Source organism: Artemia sp. Qi Xiang Cuo, chromosome 2, assembly GCF_049724085.1.
Source record: "Artemia sp. Qi Xiang Cuo chromosome 2, ASM4972408v1, whole genome shotgun sequence".
Taxonomy (NCBI): domain Eukaryota; kingdom Metazoa; phylum Arthropoda; class Branchiopoda; order Anostraca; family Artemiidae; genus Artemia; species Artemia sp. Qi Xiang Cuo.
The window spans coordinates 47,468,292-47,489,229 of record NC_142795.1 but is presented as its reverse complement, the minus strand read 5'-3'; the positions used below and the strand labels follow the sequence as shown (position 1 = coordinate 47,489,229).

Here is a 20,938-nt window from a genome sequence, read left to right as displayed (position 1 = left end):
AGCTCGTTAGAAGAAGGTGGAGGGGATTACAGTTTGGGGTATCTAAGACAGAAAGTATTTCTGGAACTTATGCTCATTGGGTGTTGCACCATTCTTTTTTGGTCAAAAATGATAGAACTATAATTTTTAACGCTAGGTTTTGGGATACCTTTGCCAGTAGAAACTGAAAAGTTCAAAGTTTAACACAGAAAACTCTTTTCTTCGGTTTTAACTTTTTTAGTTAATATTGAAAACGATTACTCTTCTGACACTGATTTAAAATAGCTAGGTTTGCTAAGTATGAGCTAGCCGCTCAAAATACATTTAACACAAGAAAGGTTTATCGGAGAATCCACTTTTTTGAAGATATTTTTTAATTCGAATTACTTTTAATTGGTAAATTCGTATTCGACAAAAGCTATGTATCCACAGACAAGTAAGCATTAAATCTTTCTTCACTAATAGAAATATGTTTTTCTTTGAATAAAATTCGTAATTTCAAAGTCAGTACGACGAAAAATGTGCTAAACCTAGTGGATACATGATTTGTTTATTTTAATTTCATTGCAGAAATAGAGGAAAAACAAACCGGTGGCCTCTTTTTCCATAAGAAAAATATTTTTTCCAGGGCAGATTAATGAACTTTTTTTCTTTTTTTTTTACATAAACAAAGAAAACTGACATTCAAGCTCCATGTATTCAATGAAACTGTTTTATTTATAAAGTAATTCTCATGGTGATAAACCAAGTTGAATGGTTTTTGCACAAAAGGGAAAAAAAAGTAGCTCTAAACTGCTAGATTCCCAGTCAAGATGTCTCAAAAAGCTTTTTCCTTTACACGAAAAGACAAGTTTTGCCATCAGTTTTTGTTGTTTCATTTTAAGCCCTAAATGAAAGTAAAACTGGATAAGTTTCAGTTACGTTGGTTTAGTAGACAAGTTCACTTGTATTTATTTGAAATCGTGAGTTTTAGTTTTTTTTTTTAAGCAGAGTTTTATTTTTATTCATTTTCTGATAGAAACGAGTCTAATTTTTCAGCTGATTCTAGAGATATACGTTCTGTTAACGCTAGAAATACTGGCTATCAATTAAATATATGCTTAAATAAGAGGATTCCCTGACAATATTTTTCTGGAAAACTTATTTTATGAACATAAGCCTAAATTTAATATACTGTATATATTTTGATTTCACTGTTTAGAAAAATAAATCCAAATTCAGAAATAATTTTCAAGTGAAATTTTTAAGCCTCCAGCTTCATTGGGACTGCTACTACCAATCACTGAACCAAAGTTACTCATTTTCAAAGAGACAGATACACAGAACGAGATAAGGGCTCACAACGTCAGTACCTAAAAGGTCCAGTTATGTTTGGTTGTTTCTTTAATTACTTCTGAATTTCATATAATTCGCCAATTTCCGGCGGTTTTGACTAATTTGACTCCTTTCCCCGAACAAAAAGAAAACTACCACACGTGTTTGTTCTGAAATAAATTTGTTTCAGCTCACAGCCTATCATCAGAGAGTCTCAGGCCGACAAGGACCAATCAGATGACAATATCTTTTGAAATTTTCAATACAAGCCTCTGTCAGTATCGGATTTAAGAGTGGTATGATTAATCAAATATCATATCGATAAGCTCAATAAACTAAACCAAATTTAATGAAATTATGTTAAGCTTCCCATCCCTTTGTTTACAGCCATACTTGAATGAATTACAAGAACATAATAAGATGTAGCATTGTTATTTTGGTAGACTTTAAAGAACAACTGAAATTCCATATATTTTCAGTTGCTTTTACTTTATTATATTTTTACCAAACAATAAAATACAACTTACAGGAATGTCAGCAGTCCAAAGGGTCCATGCCCAGCCAACATTCTGTCCCGATTTATCGCCAGGGTCGTGACGTGCGACATGCCATGTTTTCCCTTTATCGCAAGTTACATCTACACGGGCTATCTTACGTCCTCCACCACTCCATGCATACCCTGCAAAATGAATTGCAATGAAAAAATTGAATTCAAAATAGAAAATTTCAGTAAGATCACAGCAGAATATCCTATAAATAAAACCAATAGATTTTGCGGTTTAATTTACTTTTGTATTAAGCGGCGTTCACATGCGTGTCTAGTTATACTTGGACGTCTGAGCGTGTGTCGGTTCAAACATCAATATCTAGTCAATTCTCATTCACAAGTAAAATTCGACACTTAATGTAACACGCGGTATACTGGGCAAAACAACCAGTGAAAAATATTTTGAAAAAAGGGGGTTGTATCGATTGGTGACCAATAATGGGTCAAACATTACTTTTCGTCGATCCACGCAAAAGTTTCAGGACAAGTAGACTGGACCAAAACGACCTTAACGAAAAAAAGAAATTTTGGAAGGAAAATATGGTTGTGTCGATTTTTAGCGCAGAATATTCGATGTTCGAATCCACTGATCTGGCATAAAATTTCAGGCCATTTAGACATTTCAATTACAATTTTAGGCCATGTAGACGTTTCAATTAAAATTTAGGGCCATTTAGACATTTCAATTAAAATTTCAGGCCATTTAGATATTTCAATTAAAATTTCAGGCCATTTAGTTTCAATTAAAATCTCAGGCCATTTAGACATTTAAATTTAAATTTCAGGACATTTAGACATTTCAATTAAAATTTCAGAACCAAGGGAGCTCGATTTTGTTTTATTGACTCGTGACATCATTTCTTTTTTTTTTAAGACAACGGAACAGAACTCTTTCTAGTTAATTAGCTTTATGATATATTCATTTAAACAAACAAGCAATCACAACGAAATATAATGTAAAAAGATCCTTTAAATAATACGTGGATTAAGACACGTGTATATCCAAGGGCGTCAACAGGATGGCTTCAGCCCTACAAAAGACAAAAAATATGGCATGTTTTCAATTCATATTAACAATAACCACGGTAATGCTATTATTTAAAAAAAAATCACAAAACTGTCGGTAAAAAATAATTGACTAAATATTCATACTGTTTCTAAATTCTAATTACAATCCAAAATTTTAATTCTTAAGTAGGAAAGACTGAAAGAACTTTACAAATATTTTACAAATATTATTTTATATACTAATATTAACGAGATTTAAAACTGTATCAATTAAAATGTACAGAAATTATAATGAACAGCCATGTCAAAATTAAAATGAAAAGAAATAACCACAAACAGGAGTAGAGCTATCGGCCATTCAACCTTCTGAAGAACGGAACGCCATTTGTGCTTAATTGAAAACAAACATCTTTGTAATATTTTCTTTTTTATAGTTATAAAAGAGAAAATACACCCTCTTTCACTTTCTTTTATAAAGAGTAATCTATTTATCACTTACACTCTCTTTTATAGAAAGTGTCAGCGAATCGCTAAATGAAGTTTCAAGAGGGCTCAGAGTGAATCAGCTAAAGGTGAACCCCACTAAGAGCACTTTTTTCACATTTTTGAGGGCATCGGATTACTATCCATGGATAATACAGCATGTAACATGTGAAGATGCTATTTATTAAACGTCAAAAGTTAGTAAAGTATCTTGATATTATCATATCTTAGTTTCCGATCCCATGTTGAAACTTTATCGCGGATTTTATCGCCTTATTTTGGGAATTATTCGCGAACTTAAACATATGCTTCCAACTAATATACTTAGGCTTCTCTATTTTTCGTTAATCCAACCCTATATTATTTTTTTTATTCTTCTCTATGTTTGGGTACATTTTCTTCAATTGTTAATCCTGTGCGAATTATTCAAAACAAGCCAATTAGAGTATTATCAGGTAAATCAGAAAGAGAATTGGCTCAAGGAGTTTTTAAGGATCTTAGGATATTGCTGGCGACGGGTCTTCATCATTTTAATATATTAGTGTTTATGTATAAATATGATGTGAACCTGTTACCGGAGTGTTTTAATGCTTTGTTTTATAGCCGATGGAATATACATAACCACGATACTAGGGGAAGGAATGGTTATTATGCTCCGCATATAGTGTCTGCCAGGTCCATGTTTTCTTTTATTATGAAGGGTATAAAAATATTGAATAATTTGGAAAATAAAATGAAGAGAACAGAAAATTTTAGGGATTTTAAAGGAAAACTGAAAGAAAAATTATTAAATAAGTATGAATGTTAATTTGTTTGTTTTGGAGGGGATTTGATTCAATTCAAATTAAGTTGTTATTTATTTTTGGTTGGTGATTGTGATCCCGGAGTATGGAAATGGTAAGTACTTGCTACCCCTGTAGTAGCCTATTATTATTATTTTACATTTTTTCTTTTTTTCTCTCTTTTTCTTTCTTATGACAGTGAATTTAAATGATGTTATATGAATGTTTTTTTTACCTGATTCACCCCACGTCAACCGTTGGTTTTGGGTGAATCGTATTGATTTTTGTATGTAAATTGTTGTTAAATTTAAATAAATATATCAATATTAATATATCAATATAACATTGAAAAATAGAAATGACCTAGACTTCAGAAATTAATATCCTTATATATTAAACAATCAGTCAACCTTCATTACTTGTTTCTGGCAATTCTGATTATTATGACGTTTTCTTTTTTTGCCAAGACATTGGCACACATGTGCTAGATGGCACTCTGGTCTTTAGAAGGTTTAGGAGGCAGGAGCGGTACTACTGCTTGTGGTAACTTTTCTTCATTTTGGATTTATTTATCCATCTATAGCAGTATTTGTTAGCTTTATGTTTTATATGATTCTTTATTTTAGTTTCAGTTCGTTTTGGGTTTTAATTATTTATTGATAACAATTTAATAGAGACACTGAGTGAGTGGGTGAGAGAGAAAGAGAGTGAGAGAGAAAAATAGAGAGAGAGAGATGAAGAGGCGGAGAGAGAGGGAGAGGGGGAGGGAGAGACCAGCAGGGTGCTAAACAAACTCACCGGGCTTGGATAATTACCATTTGATATGGCAAAACAAAGACCTAAACGTGAAAAGAAGTAACAACAAACCTTTAACTGTTACTTTCCCATTGACAGGTTGGACGACATCCCCTTCTTTTAGGTTACAAATTGCAGAAGTCACTGGTAAATCTTGAATGGCGGGTGATGACTTCCAGTCAGCATGTTCAAAATCCACAGTTGGACTAAAGCCTTTATAATCTCTCTGCTGCCAATGACTCTGACTTTCTTCATCCGAAAGAACTATTTTGCCTGCAAAAATAGTAGGGTACAATAGAATGCAGAAAGTGATTGAAGTGAGTTATCGGTTCAATCTCAAGTTAAATATTCCTTACCGTCAACCAGGGTGAGATTGATAATCAGGGGTGACACCATGGAAAAATGTTTCTTTTGACTTTTGACGACAGGTCATGTGATGAAGAAATCTGAGAAAATTCTAGATGGCTCTTTTAGATTGTCTTCGTCAGTCAGTGTGGAATGGCTTCCATCGAGTAAAGAGTGTCTATTTGTGAACTGGTTGTGTAAAGTAAGTACTTTTCGTTATGTTTAGGGGTACTGAAAATTTACCTGAACACGCAAGAACAGGTGACGGTTTTTGTTGTTGTGGGGCATTAGTGGGCTTGTAAATATGATCAGAAAGACGCCCAGTAAGTACTTAGGGATTTACCTTAAAACAGAAGGATATGGATGAGTTGTCAAAGTCAACCTTTGGAGAAAGGGTATTTGGGGGGTGACTTTGACAGTTATCGAAGTCCCTCTGAAGTGTTCTGATTTAATTTTTAACCTTTTTTCTTTTTGTATCTTCTTTTATATCTTCTTCTATCATTCTTTAATAGAATCATACCTAAGATACTGTCCCCTTATTTGCCTAAATACATTTCCTAATCATTTTTAAACGCATCCGTACATTGCAAATTAAAGCCATAATAATCCTTGGTACTTTCTTTCATCGTCAACTTCGCACGACTTCTAAGTCATTCTGAAAAAAAGACTTTAGTTTTATTCTTCAGATATTAAACCTTAGTCAACTTAAGGATTTGCAATTATCGCTCTGGTATTATGATATTCAGTCTCCGGCGATTTATTTTTATGAATCACATATTCTTGTCATCCCCATTCACTCACTCGCTTCTTCGTCGGCTCGTTTTGGAGCGTATAGAATCCACTCGGTTAACTGTGGAAGAGATAAATTTTCAATAAGATACCAAATCCCGTCTATAGAAAAAAGGCTTAAATTAAATACTAAATTTAAAAATCTTAATAGCCGATCCCTTTTAAAGACTAAATTAGTAGAATATATTATTAACCTTTGATGACGGGGTGATTTTACTTGATAATTTGTTTTTTAAGTATTATTTTAGGAATTTACCATGCTGGGGTAGCCTCCTTTGTCCTTCTCCTTTTATATGTTATGATATTTTTTGGTTTATCTTTTTTGTCTTTATTTTTGGTGCATTTGAAATTAATGCAATAATTGATAGCCTTCTTTTCGGGCTTAGCTCCCTGTTGGCTTTATTTAATTATTTGTGTTTGTTTTTATTTGTGTGAAATATAAAATCTATCTATCTAACTGAGGTTAAACGTCACGATTAGTTTGCTGTGGTTTTCTTCAAGCTTTTTTTCTCTTTCAGATGACAAGAACTTGCGAACGAAATCCTGACAATCGTCCGTACAAGGATTTCCCAAGGAAGCATTCGAGAAGGCAGTTGAACCTGTGAAGAATGGGACTAAAATCTACACTGCAGTGAAAGACTACGGAGTTCTGTACGGTACTCTTCGGAACCACACCAAAGGCCTGCACCTACCACACCAAAGGCCTGCACCTAAAAAAAAGTCGGCGCCCAGACAGTTCTTGGAATGAACAAAGAAACAATTCTTACTCACCATTTGATTCGTCTGTCTGAGTGAGGATTTCCGCTAGCACGGTTTGATCTCCGTCTCCTTGTCAAGTCGTTTCTCAATAAAAAGAAGCTGAATGAACCGCGCTTCAAGAACAACCTCCCAGGAGACGACTGGGCCGGAACCTTTTTTTAAAAGACACTGGGATCAACTGAGCCACAGAATCTTCCAGAACATTAGCTCAAGCCGCAGCAAAGTTGACTCTGGGACTGTGAGCTCGTATATTGATTGCCTGGAGGAGACGCTTCGCGACGTTAAGCATGAATGCATTGTCAATTACGACGAAACCAACCAGCCTGATAATCCTGGACGAGTGAAGGCTATCTTTAAACGAAAAGTAAAATATCCCGAGCCAGTAATCGCCCGGAGAAAAACCCTGGGATACGTGGATTGAAGGAGTTCCAAAGGGCTTTCGATTCAACAAATCAAAGGTTCGATTCAACTTTGCTTCCATGATTTCTTTGAGTCAGTCATCGTCACGTGGGCGAAAAAGTTCGGCCCAGGTGAACCGACAGTCTTGATCGGTGACAATCTTTCATTGCATATCGATACTATATAATCGATATTTGCATATCGATAGAATATAAGAGGCACTATCCAAACAAGTCCACAGTTTCCAAAGAGCACTTTAAGACCATAATCGTTCGACTATGGGATGAGAGGGGGGAAACATCCGCAGACACTATAAAAACGGATTCCAGGGTTGTTCAGCATTTCCTATAAACAAAGATGCCGTCATTGCCAAAATACCAAGGGAAGACTCAACTATGAGCGACGCTGTTGAGACTGTCGGACAAGCAGTTACAGTACAAAGTTGCTTGTGCTTATGCGCTATGGGAAAGATGTTATCGCTCCACAACATCGGCGTCGAAGATTGGAAATTACACCAGGAAAAAGTATCTCGTCTGAAGACGTTATAAATGACACAGCCAAGAGGAGCGAAAAAAAGAAAGGGAAGCAGACGACTAGTGCCAGAGACAACGGCGGCTCTGACTCGGATGATCTTGTTCCTGACGAAAGTCAAAGTGCCAGAAGTAAGAAGTCGAAGAGAAAATCCCCACAGTTTGTTCAAGATGATGTCAGTTCTGACAGTTTGCCAGAAGAACCTTAGTTCGACGAAGGTTCAGACTTTGATATCAGGATAGGACCTGCAAAAGACCCTGACAGACAGGGCCAGGCTACAATGGGGACTATGTTGTGATCAATTTGGCTGGAACGAAGTACAAATTACAATACGTAGCCAAAGTTGACAGACAATTTGATATGAGCGAGGATGAAAATAAAAACGCTGGAATCGATATCGAGTTGGAAATTAAATTTCTAAAGTGCTGTGTCTACACCAGCTAGGTAGAAGTGGTGCTGCAAAAGCCTTCTGAGGTCAGCGGCACCTCAAGAACCTTTAGTCGGTTGGTTTTTGGGGTGGATCTGTCCGGTTTTATGTATCCCCTAGAGTTATTCTTTTACTGAAGCAACGGCTTTGGTTAGTTTTGAAGGCTGTTTTTTAGTATTTTTCTATGATTTTTGTAATAACTGATGTTTTTATCGCTTTTGATACATTTGATACCAATAAAAAAAGTTTACAGCAAGTCTAACGGTCTTAAAGCTGATTGTCAAAGTAACCCCAAAGCCGGGTGACTTTGATAATCGACATTATTGTTAAAATGAAGTACTTGCGCCAGAGAAGCAATATTAAGCGTTTCAGGCTGCCATCTCGAAGCAAAAGTCACACTTTTGGCACTAGTTTCAGATTTTTTTTTTTTACCATCCTGCTAACTCCTAGAGAGCCTTAAAGTTTTAAACTATATAAAAGTCACCCCTGTTGACGGCTACTATTATAGTCATGGTGATCTAACGCAGAAGGCATTTGACTTGATAATTAAGTAGCCACTACATAATATACCTGTACACAGAGCGGGGCTCTAGTTCCTGATGTTCAGACTAAGAATATACAATTTAGGACATTTACCCCCTTCCTCTTTACATGTTTTCTAAAACCACCTCTTCTTCCTCCATAAGAGTCGGGTCAACAATTTAATAAACAGGCATGAGCTCAGAAGATTATATTATGAGGATGTGGAGGGGGTAGGTCATGAAAATCCTAACATTTCCATCCCTCCTTTTGCGTTCATAACTATAAGTAGATTAACATGAAGTTGGATGTAGTGCACAACAGAGACAAGAAACTGTTCTTAAAAGCAAGCGAAAAAGAGAAGAAATTGCTGTTATTACGTCGGTAACGAAAAGTTTGCAAAAAAAGCTCTCGCAAAGCCTTCAAGACCTTAACTACCCCCGTCCCTTCCCCTTGTGTTCACGTCTGTAATTACATAAATCCTAATTATAATGGATGTAGTACATCAGGGTTGCAGCGGTAGCTAGCAACCTAGTAAGAGAGTTACTAAAGGATCGATATATTTCATAGTAAATGTGGATTATGTTAGTTTCATCTGTATCATGGCTGTAGAGATGGCTAAAAATTTTATATAAAGGATCTTACTATTTCAAATAAGAAAAAGTCATAGTAGCAGACAAAAGATACCGTCCTGACAAGCAAAAAAAGAAGAAAAAAAAGAAGAAGGAATGGTTGTCATTGTGCTTGTAAGACAAAGATGAAAAACATTCCAGCTCTTTCGTTTACTTCCCTTCTGTTTTGATTTAACAAAATACAGTTCCAAACGAGTGATCATTTTGATTTATTTTACTTAACCCCACAAAGATGCAGATCTAGTCTATGGATGCATTTTCTGGATTGATCACTTATACTATAATGGTTTATATTCACTACTAATTTTACCATGGCATGAGTAGTGAGCGTAATTTGAATGTATTTACTTGGAGAACCTCACTTAATGTTCAATCCGTACTTCTACTGAAAAGGTGGAAATCCCCAGTGATCATATTATGGTTGTGCTCAAATTTTTCATGTTTATATTAAAAAAAAAAAATAGTTATACAGGTCAGGACATATTTAACCCTTCTAAAACATGGTCTTCCCTCCGTAAGAAATGTTCACTTGGTTTAGGCAGTCAGAGGTAATTCAAAAAGTGGAAGCGAGAGAAAGGCGTATATACAGTTATATTTGGGGGAGGATATGATATTTAGAAGAGAACGGGAATCTGAAAAACGTCATTTATTGACTTCGGCACGAACCCATCAAGAAAAAAAAAGGGTCAATACAGCCACATCAATTACTCAAATACGCGATGTAAAGTAGCAAATAAGCAGTTTTTCCAACGGCTGTTTTGCAAAAACCCAATTCTTTAAGTTTTAATATCTAGAACTTAATCTAACTGTTAGTAGCAAATTTAATCTTCAAATGAAAAATGACCTAATTTTTAATGTAGGCTACGTTGGACTTAAACTTTTAACAAAAACAACATCTTACCAAGCCATTTGACATTTCGCGCTCCAACAACACCAGGTACACAAGCTCTAATAGGATAGCCATGGTCACGAGGAATCGGTTCACCATTCATTTCATAGGCAAGAATCACATCACTTATTAATGCTGTCCTAATAGGAACTGATGCGCCATAAGGACTACTAGCTGGGTCGAGGTCGAGACCCTCAAACTGAAATTGAAATACAAAACGTAAAAAAAGAAACTTTTTTAAACGAAAGGTTGAGCTTTGAACCATAGATTATAGAAAGCGTCGGTTTGGTTCTTTCACAAACTTGAGTAGGTAATTATCTATATTATTGTTTTAAAACCTATGGATTTCTTTTTATATTACTACAAATTTAGATTTACAAAAAATTCTGGTCAAAAAATAAAAAAAAAAGAGAGTCTTAAGTTCAATCCACCAATACTTTTTTTTTCACAATTCAGACCGTAAATTTAAAAGATTTTGCGATAAAAATCCAGGTTCAAAAACTGATACGAAAGAATATATATATATATATATATATATATATATATATATATATATATATATATATATATATATATATATATATATATATATATTTAACAAAAGTCAAAGATATTCACCAGTAAGAGTACAAAAACAAAAAAAAACAATCAAAAACAAAAAAATTGTAAAAAAAATAGGTTTAAAAGAATACGCTGCTTCCTTCTACTGAAAAAATAAGCACCAGAGAAAGTACATACCTGAATATGAGCGGCCTTGTTAGTCTTCGGGTCAAAACCAAGAGACTCAAGTAAATCTTGAAGGCGGACTCCAGCCCATTCAGCCGTTCCAACAGCTCCGAGAGCCCATTCCAGCCCTTTGACTTCACGCACCTGCAATTACACAGGCCTAAATATATTTATAGGGGTTTATTTAAAGTCTTTGACCCTCGCAAGCTACGATCGGTGGCTCGATCCTTCGGCCCTTCCAATTCTAGCCAGAGGTTACTTCCCATTGGTCTCTTCGGTCATTTGGGTTGAAGGCAAAGCCACCAAACCCTTTACGGGGTTGTTAACCTGACTTCAAATTTCCTTTGCTAAGGCAATGCTCGGGCCTTTAGCCTCGTGCGGTCGTTACTATGACAAAAAATCTTTGTTTTTCTATTTAGTTTATATTTTTTGTACTTTCACAGTCTATACAACAGAAAGACAGAGAGTAATAAGCCTTTATGTAACGTTCTTTACTAGGTTGCAGCTACGTTCTTTAAAAAAGTCCATTTTAATGTTCTTAAAAAGCTAACTATATTTTAAAAAAAAACGGAAAGTATCTCAGCATTATTCAAAACCCATGCCGCCCACCAAAAAATCCCTAATGCCTGGTGGACCGTGGGCCCAGGTTGGGTTTTGAGTGCACGCACAGACACGAGTGTGCATCATGCAAATTTAAGGGAATATCATGTAAGTAAAGTGGTAAAAAGCGACGTGTTGAAATAACTTGAATCTGCATGAACGACTATTTGAAAGTTAAACTATCCTGATATTAAGTTATGGGTTGAATTAGGGGGTGGGGGTGAAACCGCAAAGCAGCATGAAACTATTTGTTTCATATCACATAACTTTATTGTTTGCATCATAAGTGCATAATCAAGAAACCAAAGGTGATTCAGGGTTTCATCAAACAACTCGTGGTAACGAACTGTAAGTAAGGAGCGACCCGGCCCAATAGTAACCAAAACTGCAGAAAACGATATTTTGATACCAATAGATGCATCAAAAGAATAAGATTTTAATGTTGAATTCGAATATATAAGTATCATCAATTTTTGTACTACCTATAAAAATTTACGTACCTGAGAAAATTTAGCGGATTTTAGAAAAAAAGGCGAAAAAAGACCCCCTAAAAGTTACAGAACCTTAATGAAAATCAAGCCATCATATTCAGCGTATCAGAGAACCCTACTGCAGAGGTTTCAAGCTCCTATCTACAAAAATGTGGAATTTTGCATTTTTTGCCAGAAGGAAGATCACGGATGCGTGTTTATTTGTTGTTTTTTTCCCAGGGGTGGTCGTATGGACCCAGTGGCCCTAGAATATCGTGTGAGGCCTCATTCAAACGGAAATTAAAAGCTCTAATACCCTTTTCAAGTGACCAAAAAATAGGGGCAACTAGGCCCCCTCCCGCGCTCATTTTTTCCCAAAGTCACCCGATCAAAATTTTGAGATAGCCATTTTTTTCAGCATGGTCGAAAAAATATAATAAATATGTCTTTGAGGATGAATTAATTCACACAAGTCCCCGGGGGGAGGGCTGAAAGTTATGAACTTTACCCAATGTTAACATATAGTATTCGCTATTGGGAAGTATACAGACGTTTTCTGGGGGGGATTTTATCTGGTAGTGGGGGTGGGGGTGGGTCGGTGCTTATGTGGAAGGGTCTTTCCATGAAGGAAGTTTTCATGGGGGAAGGGACATTTCTATGAAGGGGCGCCGGATTTCCCAGCATTATTTAAAAAAAGATCAGAAATTATATATAAAAAAAAAACAAGTTTTTCAACTGAAAGTACGGAGCAACATCAAAACTTAAAACGACAGAAAACATTACGTATATGATTGGGTTCACCCCCTAGTCAGTACCTAGCTCTTTAAGCCAAAGATTTTTTTTAGTACTTTCATAAGAGCTATTTATTCTAATTAATCACATTTGTGATTAAGGGGTCATTTTTAAAGAATAGGAAAAAATTTGAACTTTAGCTTAAAGAGCAAGGTATTGACTAGGGGGCGAACCCTCTAATATACGTATATATATGAATATAGAAGTGCGTTATGTAAGTTACACATATTTGTTACTAATAAAAATGTTCGTAAATAAAATTCAACAGGTTTCGAGAAAGCAATTTAAACAAACAAAAGTAAAATTTATATGCAAAATTTGTTTTAATTACTCATGTTCGGTGAGCCAAAATCAAAATCCGTATTAATTCAAAAACGTTCAAAATTAAATAAAAAAAACAAGTTTTTTTTTAACTGAAAGTAAGGAACGACGTTAAAACTTAAAACGAACAGAAATTATTCCGTATATAAAAGGGGCTGTCCCCTCGTCAACGCCTCACTCTTTACACTAAAGTTTGACTTACTCACAACTCTATTTTTTTTTAAACAATGAAAAGCTTTCATATACGGAATAATTTCTGTTCGTTTTAAATTTTAACGTCGTTCCTTACTTTCAGTTAAAAAAACTTGTTTTTTTTATATTTAATTTTTACATATTAATATCAAACAGTTTGTGTTAACGAACTGTAAGTAAGGAACGACCCGGCTCAATAGTAACCGAAACTCTTTTAGTCCTACCCATCAAAAGTTAAGCGCCTGAGAAAATTTGCCCAATTTTCAAAAAAAGGGGGAAACACCCCATAACAGTTATATAACCTAAATGAATATCACCCCATCAGATTCAGCGTATCAGAGAACCATACTGTAGAGGTTTCAAAAACCTACCTGCAAAAATGTGGAGTTTTGTATTTTTTGCCAGAAGAAAGATCACGGATGCGTGTTTATCTGATTTTTTTTTTTTCCAGGTGTTATCGTGTCGACTAAGTGGTCCTAGAATATCGTGGGAGGGCTCATTCAAGCGGAAATTAAAAGCTCTAGAGCCCTTTTTAAGTAACGAAAAAAAATTGAGGGCAACTAGGCCCCCTCCCACGCTCATTTTTTCCCAAAGTCACCCGATAAAAATTCTGAGATAGCCATTTTGTTTAGCATGGTCAAAAATATAATAACTATGTCTTTTAAGGATGACTGAATCCCCCAAAGTCCCCGGCGGAAGGGCTGAAAGCTATGAACTTTACCCAATGTTTACATTTTTTATTTGTTATTGGGAGGTATACAGATGTTTTCAGGAGGGATTTTAATCTTGTTGTGGGAGGGGTGGGTGGGCGGGAGTTATGAGGGAGGATCTTTTTATGTAGAAAGTTTCCATGGGGAAGAGACATTGCTATGAAGGGGACGCCAGATTTCCCAGCACTACTATAAAAACGATCAGAAATTAAATAAAAAAAAAAGTTTTTCAACTGAAAGTAAGGAGCAACATCAAAACTTAAAACGAACAGAAATTATAACGTATATGATTGGGTCCCCCCCCCCCTGTCCATACCTCGCTCTTTAAGCCAAAGATTTTTTAGTACATTCACAAGAGCTATTTATTCTAATTAACGGCCTTTGTAATTAAGGGGTCATTTTTAAAGAATTGGAACAAAATTCGAACTTTAGCGTAAAGAGCGAGGTATTGCCTAGGAGGTGAACCCCTTAATATACGTATTAAAATTATATGAATATAGAAGTTCGTTACGTAAGTTAATTCGTAAGTTACGTATATTTATTACTAATAAAAACGTTCGTAAATAAAATTAAACAACTTTCGAGAAAGCCATTTAACCAAAAAAAAAAGTAAAATGAATATTCAAATTTGGTTTTAGTTATTCATGTACGGTGAGCCAAAATAAAAAACTGCATTAATTCAAAAACGTTTAAAAATTAAATGAAAAAAAAATAAGTTTTTTTAACTGAAAGTAAGGAGCGACATTAAAACTTAAAACGAACAGAAATTATTCCCTCTGTGAAAGGGGCTGTCCCCTCCTCAAAGCCTTGCTCTTTACGCTAAAGTTTTTTATTGTTTTAAAAAAAAGGTGTGAGAAAGAGTCTAACTTTATCGTAAAGAGCGAGGCGTTGAGGAGGACAGCCCCTTTGATATACGGAATAATTTCTGTTCGTTTTAAGTTTTAATGTCGCTCCTTACTTTCAGTTAAAAAAAAACTTGTTTTTTTAAAATTAATTAACGTTTAAGAGCATTTTAGAAAACACATTTTTAGAAAGAAAAGTAAAGCCCAAAATTAAACCTGAAACAAACAACAATTTAAATGAATGAAAAAGTAAAACCTAAAACAAACAGAAACTACAACAAATTATACATAGTTGATACTAGTTGGGTACCACCCCTCTCAAACCCTTTACACACAAAAGTGTCATTTTCTATTTACTGAAAACGGCACATACTTCCAATATTGTGTTTTTATTTATAAAAAATAAAATCCTAAACGGCACATACTTCCAATGTTGTGTTTTATTTATAAAAAATAAAATTTAAAATCCTAAACGGCACATACTTCCAATATTGTGTTTTTATTTATAAAAAAATAAAATGTAAAATTCTAAACGGCACATACTTCCAATATTGTGTTTTTATTTATAAAAAATAAAATGTAAAATCCTAAACGGCACATACTTCCAATATTGTGTTTTTATTTATAAAAAATAAAATGTAAAATCCTAAACGGCACATACTTCCAATGTTGTGTTTTATTTATAAAAAATAAAATGTAAAATCCTAAACGGCACATACTTCCAATATTTTTTTTTTATTTATAAAAAAATAAAATGTAAAATCCTAAACGGCACATACTTCCAATATTGTGTTTTATTTATAAAAAATAAAATGTAAAATCCTAAACGGCACATACTTCCAATTTTGTGTTTTTATTTATAAAAAATAAAATGTAAAATCCTAAACGGCACATACTTCCAATGTTGTGTTTTATTTATAAAAAATAAAATGTAAAATCCTAAACGGCACATACTTCCAATATTGTGTTTTTATTTATAAAAAAATAAAATGTAAAATCCTAAACGGCACATACTTCCAATATTTTGTTTTTATTTATAAAAAATAAAATGTAAAATCATAAACGGCACATACTTCCAATATTGTGTTTTTATTTATAAAAAATATATAAGAAACAAAATGTAAAATCCTAAACTAATTTAGAGGAAGATAAAGATCAATTTCTTATAATGAATGCATTTGTTACAAGCAATTTAGTTTTGCCGTTTTAAAACAACCACTTTTTTTTATTATTTTTTCATTTTGATTATATCTCATTCAAAACGATAAAAAAAATTGGCATCTACATAAGACTTTACTGACTTACACTCCAAGACACTAGAAACTTATTACGAACATCAATCAGTATTGATATTTTGTTGAAAAAGTGTCGTTTTTGTTTTTCATGACCAATTTCGGCTTTTTGAATTCCGATTAGTCACGATAACTAGAATTTTTTTTTAGAGTTTCAGGGGGTTTGGTGATTGCCGGAGGATCATCCGCAAAAAAAGAATGCTAAACAACGATAAATTCCCTTAGAAATAGTGATAGTGCCTACAACTTCTGAGGTATCCAATCATCTTATTTTTGAATTTTCTAACCTCCAAGCCAAAGTATTGTGTAGAAGAATATTACTAAATTCGTTTTTTAGTACAAATTTAGAACGCCATAGCTTCAAAAGAAGAGGAAAGAGAAGTAGTATCCTTTTATATCTGGAAATGATTCTTTAGTTTAAAAGCACTTTATCTTCCAAAGTCTTATTTTATGTTTACGAGAAGTGTTATTACGATGATTATGGTCAGGTTTCTTACAATTCAGTTTTTCCAAGAGTATATACAAATAGAAAAAGAAAAGAAAATTCTCCATGGACTATTGACTCAATACACGTAGTTTGATCACGATAGAAGACACCCATTTGGAATAGCCTGCAGAAACACTACAGCATAATTGAACCAAATATCCATTTTACTGGCGCCATCCTGATATCCCTATATCCTTTACAATACTGGTCATTTTTAGAGTAAAGCAGCTTTTACGACAGAAAAGGCAATTTCTATACTTTTTTTTATTACATTAATAAAAACTGCTCCGCTGAAAATAAACATTGAGTATAATATAAGCCAATAGTACGATGAATGAAGAAGTTAGCCGAAACTGAACACAAATTATAAAAATCAGTAAAGTCAAACTTAAATGAACATACATTACCACAAATAAAGGTGACGTCGCTGCCCTACAGCCCTCTAAAAAACTGAAAGGATTAATTTAAAACTGAAAGGTTTAAATATGTACATAATAAGTTTTGAAATTTGAATATATTAATATTAGTCCGAAAAATATGTACATAATAAGTTTTGAAATTTGAATATATTACTATTAGCCCCAAATTTGTTATTGAAAAACTATTTGGGAAATACGATTTACCAGTATATTGCAATACTAACCTCATATATGAAATCAACAATCATAAACTCATAAAACGCCACTACGCCAAGTCGGTTAGAATCATTTGTGAGAGGTTTAGTGTGTGGTTCGATTCTGGCTTATTTTTGGCCAGAGCTTCCATATTGTCGTAGCCTAAAATCAGGCTAAAATTTGTAATGAACAAGCTCAGCAGCATTAAAATACCAACTTTAATAGGAATCTTACTCTGCTTGTAAAATTGATTTTGTTATTTACTTGGTGCGTTTTTTATTCAGGACAGCCACATTGCTATCTTAAGGACTTTTCATGATTCGCATTTTACCATTAGGATCATTCCCTAAATAACGAGCGAATTTCGCGATTTGAAGGGGTTAGGGTCGTGTTGCAGGGGACACGGGTCCAAAGATACCCCTTTTGGCGCTCCGATCATATAGCTAGAAATTCCTTGCAACACTCTGGTTTTCATCAAGCTATAAAATGTCCGCTGTTAGTGAAAAATATATTTAGTGTGTTTTGAGTTTCGACTTGTATATTTTAATATTAGCCTCAGATTTGTAATCAGCTAGCTCAGAAATCTTTCTATGGGAAATTTAGTAGAAATCCAACCTAAGTTGTGGTAAATATTCTCAGTATGTCGAGACTTCAGTATTCTAAACCGTAACATTAGGTTTAGATTTGTAACCAAAAGTCTAAAAAACCCTTAAATATAAATTTTGCGAAAACAACCTACTTATTTCGGTTTGATGTAGAATTCATGCTGCAATGTTTAGGTTTTATTGATTAGCACTTAGGCTAAACATCAGGGGGCAACTCCCTAATAATCTCTGAATTATCATGGGTTAATAGAGGTACCACGTTTATATGTGATAAGTTAAGGGGAGGGGTTGTCTTCGTATGACTCAGGTTTGGAAAAGGTACTAGGTACGACACGACAAGGGACCATCTTTCTATTTAAAAAACAAAAGACACATGAGAGGGGTTGGAGGGGTCATGGGTCCAAGAGCATCACTGTGTTTTCTTTAATCCTACAGATGAAATATCCTTGTGTGATTCTCATTTCAACAGGGTGTAACATTTCTGCCTTTCTGTTTTATAAGAAATAGGGTAAATGGGGAATGGAGTGGGAACGTACCTAATCGCAGCAATGTGGTCTCTTCAATCAATCAGATTAAAAGTTCTTGATTAACTGTGATTTCACTTGTATTAATTAATTTAACTTGATTAACTGTGATAACTGTGAGGTATTCAAAATACATATTCAGGGCTGAGGAGAGTTGAAGGTACTTTTGGTCATTTATTCACTCAGATTAATAAGCCGTTTGTACCTCTGAATTAAACCACGTGTAACATGTCGTTATTTCGATAAAACCTATCTATGAAGTCTCTGAAGATTGCGGCTATTTGCATAATTTGGGTCATTAGCCAAGGGGTTGCACTGTCATCTCACTCTAGGGACACGGTTACATAATTGAAATAGCTACCATGGAAATTCAATCTAATGAAATATTGGCCTTCAGCGGTGCCTGGGGGCACACGGGTGTTGAGCGACTGACACGTCACCATCCTATCGGTATTGGACCTTAAAAGGGATAGTCGGGCTCACAGTTTGTAATTAAGTCAGTCTTTCCCAAGCTTTCTTCGGCCATCCGTTCTGTATGATGACCCCAGGAAAAAAAAAGAAACATAGGAAACTTATCGCTCTTTATTTATGTCGACGTCCTTGCGTTGACAGTGATTCTTAGAACTATGGCCTTCTGAACTTATAAAAAAAAGAAGCTGCGAAATTTTTTCGAAGGTATTTTTTTGGGCTCAAAGGATAAAACAATGAAAGATGGAACAGACATTTTTTTAAAATAGGTCTGTTCAGAATTGAAATCAGATGAAATCAGGTCTGTTCAATGAAATACAACTATAAATCTATCCCTTTAGTTAAGGAGCCAATGTATTTGAATCCGATGGCAGTTAACCCAACGCCGTTCTTAAAGTTACATAGTTGATGAACTACCGAAGATCAGTGGATCTATATAAACGGTCAGATACTAAGTCCTCTAAGTAGGATTTAGTATCTCCAGGTACTAAGTCTTCTATGTACCAATCACACATAACACTATAATTATTGCTATGAGTGAATTCACCAAGCTAAGTTCGAAATCATGACCTATTACTTCAGTATCACACAGCTAAAGCTGAGCCTTGTTGACCACTTCAGCACAAAGAGGGAGTACACTTAAATAGAAGATTAAAAATGCAAATACAAAATACATAAAGTTAGGTTGAAGCACATAAGAAAAATCAGTATGTCATCAATTCAATACACAAACTGCTACAGGGTGCACATTATAACTCGGATGAGGTTGAAAATATAAGATTATTTTCTCTTAGGCCTACAAAAGAATAAATTAAAGATAGAAATACCATTTTCCCTGTAATTTCCACATTTTTACATAATGGACAAGATGTCCATCAAATAAAAACTGCTAGGCCTACTCAGATAAATATAAAAAGAGATTACCTTATTCATTTCAGATCTTCTGTTTCCAGCGCACATAATAGTCATCACTAATTTATGTTTAGGAAACTTCTTCAATTCGTCTAAAGTGAAACTTTTATCTTTAATACCAATCCCAGTCACCTCCAGTTCATAGTATAGTGGATCAACTTGCGGAACTGGTAAATGATTACGAACATAAAAGACATCGCTTAAAAAGGAAACCAAAATTACATTAATAAATGCTCAAAATTTTTTTTAAAAACGATTGTGTTCATACACATTTAGTTCAATCTATTTAATTGTGTAGCGTCAATCTTTCACACCGGATCATTCTGTAGCCGCGTAACTGTAGTAACTTTTACCACAGAAACCAGAAATGAAAGCACACGTTCAAGATCAGTCGAAAATCGTAAGGCCTTTTCGTTATCTAAATCCACAAAGTCCAGAAATTTTGACAGCCATGATTATTGTTCAGCGTTCAGGAAAGGCATCTCCTCACGTATATAAATTCATACCAAAAAATTCATTTAAAACGAAAATAGTTCTCGACTTGACTTTTGGAAAAAAAACAGGTAAATGACCGTTTTTAAACTAGACTATAATGAACTATAAGCCGAGAATATTTAATGAAATAAAATAACAAAAAGTGACCAAAAAAACCATCTCAGTAACACGATTGCTATCACTGACCACAAGATGTTGATTCTACAGAAAGAATCTTAACCCTCACTTATCTAAATCAAGAATCACTTAATCAAGAACACTACAAAACACTGTTTTTTTTTATTGTCTTTTACGACCAGTGTCAGCTTAGCTGCACAAAACAAAAACATATCAATGCATCAAATCTTGAACAAATAGACTTTTAAGTTTTGAGCTTGAATGACAGGTGACAGCAACCAATGTGTTTTAAGCCAAGATACACAATCAGGATACATCCAAGGATTCTAAAGACGCCACAAATCCAGCAAAAACAATTACCGTTTTTACAAAATTATACGTATTTTCACAGTTTTACAACATTTTCATATTCGAAGGAAAGAATAAACGGCGGATCTATTCCTCACCCCTACTCTGTTTGAACCCATATTTGAACCATACCTTCATTATTAACTTGAAACTGAATCTATTAGTTTCCTAATTTTAATAGGCCAAAATGACAATCAGTCAAATACAATTAGTAAAATAGCACTA

General features: G+C 34.3%; 1 protein-coding gene across 1 annotated transcript in view; it reads right to left on the bottom strand.

Moving 5' to 3' along the window:
- shop (sulfite oxidase) overlaps nt 1–20,938 on the bottom strand; it is a 65,047-nt gene that overhangs the window by 3,662 nt on the left and 40,447 nt on the right. The window contains exons 6-10 of the mRNA XM_089101359.1: nt 19,766–19,952; nt 10,937–11,068; nt 10,211–10,397; nt 4,981–5,181; nt 1,821–1,972 (exon numbers count right to left, since the gene is read on the bottom strand). Of these exons, the coding sequence (XP_088957485.1) occupies nt 1,821–1,972; nt 4,981–5,181; nt 10,211–10,397; nt 10,937–11,068; nt 19,766–19,952 (859 nt within the window). The remainder of the gene's footprint in view (nt 1–1,820; nt 1,973–4,980; nt 5,182–10,210; nt 10,398–10,936; nt 11,069–19,765; nt 19,953–20,938) is intronic.